The 8829-nt window shown below is 54.6% G+C and overlaps 1 protein-coding gene across 1 annotated transcript in view; it reads right to left on the reverse strand.

The window, feature by feature from the left end:
- Window positions 1-2994, reverse strand: part of CUNH17orf113 (chromosome unknown C17orf113 homolog) — a 4163-nt gene extending 1169 nt beyond the window's left edge. Inside the window, exons 1-2 of the mRNA XM_027774774.1 lie at window positions 2028-2994; window positions 27-1036 (exon numbers count right to left, since the gene is read on the reverse strand). Of these exons, the coding sequence (XP_027630575.1) occupies window positions 27-1036; window positions 2028-2552 (1535 nt within the window). The 5' untranslated portion in view covers window positions 2553-2994. The remainder of the gene's footprint in view (window positions 1-26; window positions 1037-2027) is intronic.
- Window positions 2995-8829: the final 5835 nt, after the last annotated feature.

The raw sequence follows: 8829 nt of genomic DNA on the forward strand, positions 1-8829 counted from the left end.
CGGGCGCGGCGGGGTGGCGGGGGGAGTCGAAGAGCGAGCCGAAGGCGGCCACTGCGTCCAGCGAGGGCCCGGGATAGGAGTCCCGCAGCCCCCTTCTCATGGAGTCCAGGAAAGCCCCCCGGAGCCGCTCCAAGCCCCGGACCGCAGCCTCAGAGTAGCCAATCAGCTCCACACCGCGGTAGGTGCAGCAGTTGGGATCTGAAGATTCCAGTTCCTTCAGGAAGCCCTGGAGTCGGGCCCCACCTGAGCGGTGTTGAGCTTGCAGAGAGGCCGCAGCCGTCATCACCAGGGGTTGCAGCAAAGCCAAGTCTGGCTCTTCTGGCTGCACGACAAGGGCCAGCTTCTGCACCGAGGGCAGAGCGTCCAGCAGCAGGTGAGTGAAGGCGACAAAGGTGAACTGGCGCAGAGCTAGGGCCAGGACCCCAGCCATGGGCGAGGCTGAGGCAGCAGCCTCCAGGGCGAGCACCAGGCAAGGCCAGGCGTCAGCCACTGCTTCCACCACAGGCAGCAGAGAGGCCCAGGGTACTGGCCGAGGCACGGCCAAGTCAATAGCTGCTAGTTCCAGTGCTGCCCTGAGCTCGGGGACCATGTGGAAACTAGGGCCACTGTGGAGGCGGAACAGGGCATCCAGTATGCTCTCATATTCACCCAGGTAGGCAGGGGGCTCAGGATCTGTCCGGCCAGGGAGGCAGTGCAGCTCCATGAGCAGTGGGCAGGCGGCGCGGAGCTGTGGACCCACAGGCCCCAGGCGATCACTGGGAAGGCTGGAGCTGAGCCAGGCCAGCTTAGGTGCAGATACACCGAAGGCCTGCAGGATGTCAAGGAGCTGGCCAGCCATGGCCTCACCCTCCTGTAGCTCCACACTGCCCAGGAAGGTGGTGGTAGGCTGGCCATCGCAGGGGGACACAGAAGTGGCAAACAGGGCCAGACTGTGGGACTCAGGCCAGTCCTTGGTCTCGTCCAACACCAGCCCCACATACGGGGATGCCTTCAGGCGCTGGCAAGTCTCTGTCTGCAAGACACTGGCAATGGCCACCTGGGACAGCCAGGGAGAGAAAGGGAGGGAGGACAGGGTTAGGCTTATCCTAGGAGAGGAAGGCAGGCAGTGTAGGGTAGTGGACAGAGCCCGGGACAGACTGAGGGATTAACCCTGGCTTTGTCTCTTACTGGCTATGCTACCTGGGGCGAGTCACTTCACCTTTCTCAGCCTCGGTTTCTCAGCTCTGAAATCAGGCTACTGCCTGCGCCCAGTCTCCTCATAGGGTTGTTATGAATTAAAAGCAAATTTTTGTTGTGCTTACAAATGTAAAAGTGCTTTGAGAACCATAACAGGCTCTAGGAAGGCTAGTTTTTTCATGTTTCTTCTATAGCATCGCCCTGGTTGGGCTTCCCTCCACTCTCCAGCTCAGGGATTAACTGATAACCTCTACCTCCAACTCCTGACCAGCTAGTTACATAAGGGCCCAGCTATGTGCTCTGACTAGTTGTCACTGAGCCTTAGGGTGAGATCTGACTGCCCACCCCCCATCCTGCACCCCAGGACACACACAGCTAGTACCTAGGACAGCTGCAACTGACATGCTTGCAGGGGCCAGGGTCAACCAAGGGAACGGGGAGAAGGGACAAGCTCTTGCCCTGATCTCTGACCCCACCACATCCTGCCCTGACAGAAGGGGACTTCGCTTTTTCAGTAGAAGTCACAAAGCCAGATGTTTGCATGTCATCCTTGATTTTTTAAAAGTCAGAAACGAATTTGAGTTTTGGTGAAAACCCATAAAACACATCTGTGGGCCAGTCAAGCCCCCAGGCCACCCGTTTGTAACCTCTGGTCTAGGTGGTGAGAAGGGGACAGCGCCTGGTCTTCCCTCTTCACTGTGGACCCCTGCACCTGGCCCAGTGCCGGGCACAAAGCCCCCAGTGTTCTGAAGGGTGAGGGTCTGAACGAAGTGCCCTGGCAGGCTGGGTTCTTCCCATATGGCTTGGTGTCCTCCCTCCCCGGCCTCCCCACACCTCGGGCTGCCACCCACCTGCATGTCCCTCACCCTCTGGGGGCTGTAGTAATCGCCGTGCTCTGTGCCCAGCAGCGCCTGGCACAGGTTGAACTTCTGCAGCTCAAGCAGGGCAGAGCAGCGGTCATCAGGCAGGTCCTCCTTGGCCATGCAGTACACGGTGGTCAGCACGGCCACTTTAGCTGGATCCACCTCCACCTTGACACCCCTGGAGTGGGGGATGGCATCCAAGCCTGGGCAGATCCCTCCTCCCTGAGGCTGGCCCTGGTTGGCAGCCAGAGCCTGGCGGTGGGCTCCCGAGGTGACATGGCGCAGCAGAGCATGGCGCTGGAAGTTGTCGGTGCCCACGGTGAAGGCATTCTCGGCCTTGCCGTGCTTGTTCCGCACCAGGGCCTGGCGGCACTCGAGGCAAAACATCAGCTTCCGCTCATAGTCAAAGTCCAGCCAGGGAAACTCCTGTTTCCAGTGCTCGTTGAAGTAACGCTTGCACTTCTTGTTGGAGTTGGAGGCCTCTCCAGCTGGTTTCTTCCCCGGTGGCACCATGCCTGCTCTTAGAGCAGGGGACCTCCAACCCCCACCCAAATGCTCTTGTTCACCTGCCTCCCCCACACACAGACGTGCCTCCTTTGACAGGGGGTGTTGGTGGGGAAGCAGGAGGCCGTCACCAGGCTAACAGGGACCATCCGTTTAACTTAGCCTGGAAAGTTTAGTCCTGCTCTGCCGGTGGGAGACTGGGGATGAAAGAAAGGGAGAGGTGTTAGGGGGTCCACTGTGGTGGGGTGGTTTAGGGTGGGTGGTAAGGCTCATGTTGTCCACAGAGTCCTCTCCCACTGAGAAGTGGACTAGACCTCATGGGGCAGGGGCTATTGGGAGTGGGTGGAGCCATGCAAAGGACTATGGGATATTTTCCAAAGCAGGGGAAGAATGGGGTCCCCTCACCCCTTCCAGGGTCTCCTTCAACCATTGATTGGCTTCCTCTGTGGAATCATCCCAGAACTCAGAGCTGGAAAGGCTGGCACCATCTATACATCACTCTCTATAGGTGGGGAAACTGAGTCCCAGAGACAGACAGTGGTTCTCGGGACCCATGAATAATTTGTAGCTGAGCCAGTACTAAAGCTCAGACCTCCTGGCTCCAGCCCAAAGGATAACCGATTAGTCCCTTCAGGCCATTGCCACCTGTTTCATCAGAAGGAAGTCAGCGTGAAGCTGTGCTTCCCAGCCACAGGACTGGGGGCCTGGATTTGTTTTCTCTGAAGCTCCTTTCCCTCCACATACACAGACACACACACACATACGTGCGTGCACGCTTAGTGTGGTTCTGGGAAGGGTAGTATAAAACTGGGAGCTCCTCTGGAGGCTGGACCCCAGACTGAAGGCAGCAAACTGGTTGCCTCTGTCTCTCTCACTCTCCTACCACCCCAGACCCAAGGCTGGGGTGAGTGACTCAGTCTTTGCCCTGCACCTGCCAACTCTACCTCCTACTTACCTGTCAAACCAGCCCCCTCCTCGCCATGCCCAGTAGAACCATGGCAGTAACAACCACTTACAGAGTGTGAGCTGAGCAGGCCCTGTGCTAGGTACTTTGCAACGATCCCACTGGGAGACCAAGACTGCTCTATGGGCAGTATTATCCTCTTTTGTGGAGGAAGAAAACAAGGCTCCGTGACTTGCCTCAGGTCTCACAAGCTGGAACCAGCCACAGCGGAATTAGAACCCCTGTCCTCCTGCCTCAGAAGGCCATGCTGAGGTGCTGGACCATAGTACCTCTCTGCCCCCAGCTACCCCGGTCAGCCCTCCCTGTCTTGCCTGGATCGCTGCAGCCACCTCTGTCCCTGTACTGCCATTTCCCCCAAACTCGGCCCGCTCTCAGCCAGAGAGCAAATCCAACCACGTGCTCCTTTGCTTCCACCTCTTCAGTGGTATCTCCTAGCCTGCGTCTACACACCTCACCAAGAGTTAGCAGCACCCTCTAGCCCTGTACACCTAGACCACTCCCCTCTGCTTGGTCAGCTCCAAAGTCTGGACATTCCCCGCATGCACCAAGCTGTTTACACTTGTCCTTGCCTTCATCTGCTGAGCCTGGAAGTCCTACCCCTTCTCTTTCCCTGGCTAATTCCACTCCTTCCTTGAGAGCTGCTCAGGCATCCCCTCTGCCATGTTGAAGCCCCAAGCTGGGCCGGTACCTGTGTGCTTGTCTTCCACAGTCCCCAAGGTGTGAGTCTTTGCAATCTAATGTGGTAAGTGCAGGGATTCGCTATGTATCTCTGCACTTGGTTCCTGGAAGGCCAAGTTCGTGTATGTTCATTTCTGTATTCCTAAGTCCCTGTTCTGCTGGTTTCAAAGAATGAGGATTTATCTTGACTGCATGAAAGAATTTCTGACTGTCTATGCTCTGAGATGGCAATGGCTCTAAATTGACACTTGACAGGCAGGCCTAGTGCCCAGTGTGAAACTGGCACATACTGGGGTGGGGGCGGGGTGTATAACACAAGGACGGATGAGTAGAATTTCCGGAACAGCCCATTCATTGTTGTCAGATCCGGGCCAAACTCCTTGGCCCTTTCATTCTGGACTGAGTGGCAGGGGTGCTGCTCACCATCCTCTCCTCGGGACCCTCTTTTCCCTTCGTTTTCCCCTGAATTCCCTCCCCATCAGCCACTCTTCAGCCTTTGGAAGGTATCTCCTCCTTTTTCCAATCTCAAACTGACCAAGAGTTCAGAAATGTCTTGCAGACCACTCCAAAATACACAGCTCCAACTGGGGCACCACGCCATTCCCTCCAGCTGCCTCCTGGATCATCTACACGGAACTCTTGATTGGTCCTTACAAATATGGCCAGTTCAGAAACTGGCCCGTCTTCTCACCTAAGTACTCTCGCTTTTCAAACCCCCACTCTCTTTCCCATCTAGGACCCTTTCTATTCACAGTTCTGTTAATTCTACCTCCAAAACCTCTTTCTTTTCTTTTCTTTTTCTTTTTTTTAAGAATTATTTTATTTAATTTTCTCCCTCTCTCTCTTTTAAAATTTGACCAGAGAGGGGCAGAGTGTGAGTGTATGTGTGTGTGTGTGTGTGTGTGTGTGTGTGAGAGAGAGAAGGAAAATGAGAAAGCAAGCTGCCAGGTCCAGGACTTGAACCACAGTCGGCCATGTGGGAATCCAGCACCCTTAACCACCAAGCCACCTGTCAGCCCCCTCCAAAACCTATTTCTAACTTGTCCTGTCTCTCCACACTGCTGCCTGGTGGCTCGTGCAGTGTCTGCACTGGTGCAGTTGTTTCCTGATAGCACTCTGGGTTACTCTTACCCCTCTCTGAGCCAAAGGAAGCTTTTGAAAATATATGGGCCAGGTGGTAGCATGGCGGTTAAGGCAACCGGATCCCACATGGCCAACTGTGTGAGTCCTGAAGCAAGTTCTGACCCTGGCAGCCTAAAAGGTACACCAGGCACATGTGTATGCATACCCACATCCTGAAAGAAGAGTAGAGGAGAAGGGATTGCAGCGTGGCCAACTCCTCCCAACCCAGGAGGGCTTTTCTCTTTCCCACTCTCTCTCTCTCACTCTCTCTCCAGCAAGTACATGCAACTTATACCAAACATTTAAAAAAAATTGTGGGGACCAGCAGTTGGCATGATAGCTGTGTCTCTGGACTCCCATGTAGTTGACTGCGGTTCGAGTCCCAACCCGGTGGCTTAAACTCACACCGGGCATGTGTGTGTGCATGTCCAAGATCCTGAGAGGAGAATGGAGGAGAAGAGATTGTGGAGTGGCCATCCCCCCAGGGGGTGATTTCTCGCTATCTATCTTTCTCTGTCTTTCTGGCAAGCGCACATGCCCTATAGCAAAAACCTCTCCAAAATAAAATTGTGTAAAACTCTTCTGTGACCACCCATTTCTCTAAGGCAGCACCAAAATCCCTCTTGAGGTCTGCCAAGTGCCTGGCATTACTGAGCTCTCCCGTGGCCACTCACATCTGCTCCTTTCTAGCAACACTGATCTTTCTGCTTCTCCAGGGTGCCAGGTTCCCATCCCCAGGACCTTCGCACATGTTGCCCCTTCTTCTAGAATGGTCCCATTCGCCCTCCCAACACTCGGATTCCCCTCTGAGCTTAGCTTAAACATCCCGTCTTCAGAGGAGGCTTCTCTAATGTGCTTTCTCAGGAAGTCCCTTCTTTTCTGTCACTGCCCATTGCACTCCCCATTGTTTAAAATCTGCTTATTTCTGCTTAGCTGTTCTTCACACCAACCCCCCGTCCCCCAGTCTCTCTCATTCAAGTGCCCTGAGGCCAGGGAAGGTAATTAACTTCTTCATGTCTGGATCCCAGAGACAGGAACAGTGCCTGGACCTAGCAGGTGCTCCATAAAACGTGGAGGCTGGGTCCAGCCATGGTGGTGCAAGAGAGAGTGCACATCTATGTAATGGCTGCGTCCACACAGGAGACTCAGATTCCATTCCCAGCCCAACCTAAACAGGCCAGGCATGGTAGCTTGCACCTGTGGTCCTAGCTGCCTGGAATTGCAATCAGATCTCATCAAAAATACCTATTTGGGGGCTAACAGGTGGTGTGGTGGTCAAGACACTGGATCTTCACATGGCAGATCACGGTTTGAGTCCCGGACCTGACAGCTTGCTCGTTCCCTTTCTCCCTCTCTCTTTCTCTTTCTCTCTCTCTATCTCTCAAATTAAAAGTAAATGAATAAATAAATGCAGTTAAATCTTTAAAATAGAATACCTATTTAAGGGGTTTGATGGTGGCCTGGTGGGAAAACGCAAAGTTCTGCAAGGCTATTCCACATGAGAGGGCTCTGTGCAGAGACCTCCCTGAGGACAGTGGGCACACACATGCCCATGATTCGGAGTGGCTGAGGCTAGGGACGGATCATGGCATCAAGACCCTGCTGGGGTGCTCCTTCTCTCTTTGTCTCTTACTCATAGAAGAAATAAATTTAACGACATCAACCAAAAACACATGACTATCTCTCTTCTTCCTCCTCACGCTCTCTCCCTCTCTCATTAAAAAAAAAAAAAAGTTGCGGGACCAGCAGATGGTGTAGTGGTCATGCTGCTGGACTCCCACGTGGTCAACCATGGTTCGAGTTCTGGACCCAGTGGCTTGAAACTCATGCTGGGCCCGTGTGCGTGCATGCCCAAATTCCCAAGAGAAGAATGGAGAAGGGAGTGTTGTGTGGTTATCCTCTCTAGGGGGTGATTTCTGGCCTTTTCTCTCTCTCTCTCTCTGGTGAGCATATGTGCCCTAGAGCAAAAATCTCTCTAAAGACATACTGGGGTGAGGTATGCATTGAATAAGGAAGAATAAGCTCTCAAGCAGAGAGATCACTGGAGCTGGTCCTAGCCCACCTGTTGGGGCCAGCTGCCTTTTGGGGCCAGCAGGTGGCATGGTTAAGGTGGTTAGGGTGCTGGATCTCACATGGCCGACTCCACAGCTGAGTCTGACCTGGCAACTTGAAACACCCTCCAGGTGCATGTGTGAGTGTATCCAACATCTTAAGAGGACAATGGAGGAGAAAGGATTGTGGTGGGGCCATTCCCCTGGGGGTGCTTTCTCACTCTCTCTCTCTCTTCAAACACATACACCCTATGTCAAAAAAAAAAAAAAAAGCTGTCTTCAACATCCTTTCCTCTCAAGATCATATGAATCTATGACTTTGTCCAGCCTATCACCCAAAGGACCTCAGAATGGGGGGTGGGGGGGAGGTTTTGCAAGGCCAAAACGAGGTCCTTCTGGGATTTTGTCAGACCCTTTCTCTGTATGCAGAAGTTAGCTATGCTGCCCCACTTTGCAGGGTAAAATGAGTATGACCCAGAATGTTTCTGGTGAGAGAATCAGAGTAGATACGTAGGGCATGGGACCGTTTGCCTCCGTGTGAGCCACCCAAGGACTCCTTCACAACACACCCCCCAGAGGAGATTCCTGGACAGCAACCATTAGCCCCACGTGGTCATTTAAATTAATCAGAGTTAAATCATTTACATTCAGCTCAGGCTGGCCACATGTCTGGTGCTCAACAGCCACCTGTGGCCAGTGGCTATATTACTGTGCAGATAGAGGACACTGACATCATCTAGAAAGTTCTGCCCGACAGGACTGCTCTGAAAAACCAGGTCAAAATCCATCACATTCCTCCACATCAGTCTAAGGAAACCAAGCTGCTGAGGGGGTGCGTGGAAATACACAGGGCTGTGGGGGCCAGCTGTGGCAGGCTGAGCAGGAGGGTGCACTGTCACACCTGGAGGGCTAGATGAGAGCCAGCACGACTTGGGGGCCCCTGTTGGTCAGTCTCCGACGTGTCAGCTTCAAACACAGCATTGATGTGACCCCAGGATGGAGGACATCGGTTTCCTCCCAGGTTCCCTTCCTTCTGGACCCCACTAAAAGGAGTCCGTGCTTTCAGCACAGGAAGAACAGACACCCCTCCTCTGGCAGCCTGGGGGAACGGGGACTCCCCTGGACGCCCTGGCCCCTTCTCCTGGGGTTGGGACTTGGAAGGTTGGGGAACCTCCTCTGGGGGGCGCGTTGTGAAGGAGCCCTCGGGTGGGTACTGCCGAGGTACAGGGCCTGCGCCCGTCCTCCTGCTCCCAGCCCCGGGTGGTCCCCCCCTTTCCCTGAAACTCCGAGAGGAGGCGCCCCGCCCAGCCCGGGCACCCCGCACCGCCCGCACACACTCACGGAGACACGGAAGCCACCATCTTGGGCGGTGGACGCTCTGGCTGCGGTCTCCTTGGCTCCACTGGGCGACAGCAGCCACTAGCGGGAACCGGCACGACGAGGCACCAGCAGCCCGTGGGTGGCGGGTGCG

Source organism: Tupaia chinensis, unplaced genomic scaffold (assembly GCF_000334495.1).
Source record: "Tupaia chinensis unplaced genomic scaffold, TupChi_1.0 Scaffold000477_1, whole genome shotgun sequence".
Taxonomy (NCBI): domain Eukaryota; kingdom Metazoa; phylum Chordata; class Mammalia; order Scandentia; family Tupaiidae; genus Tupaia; species Tupaia belangeri.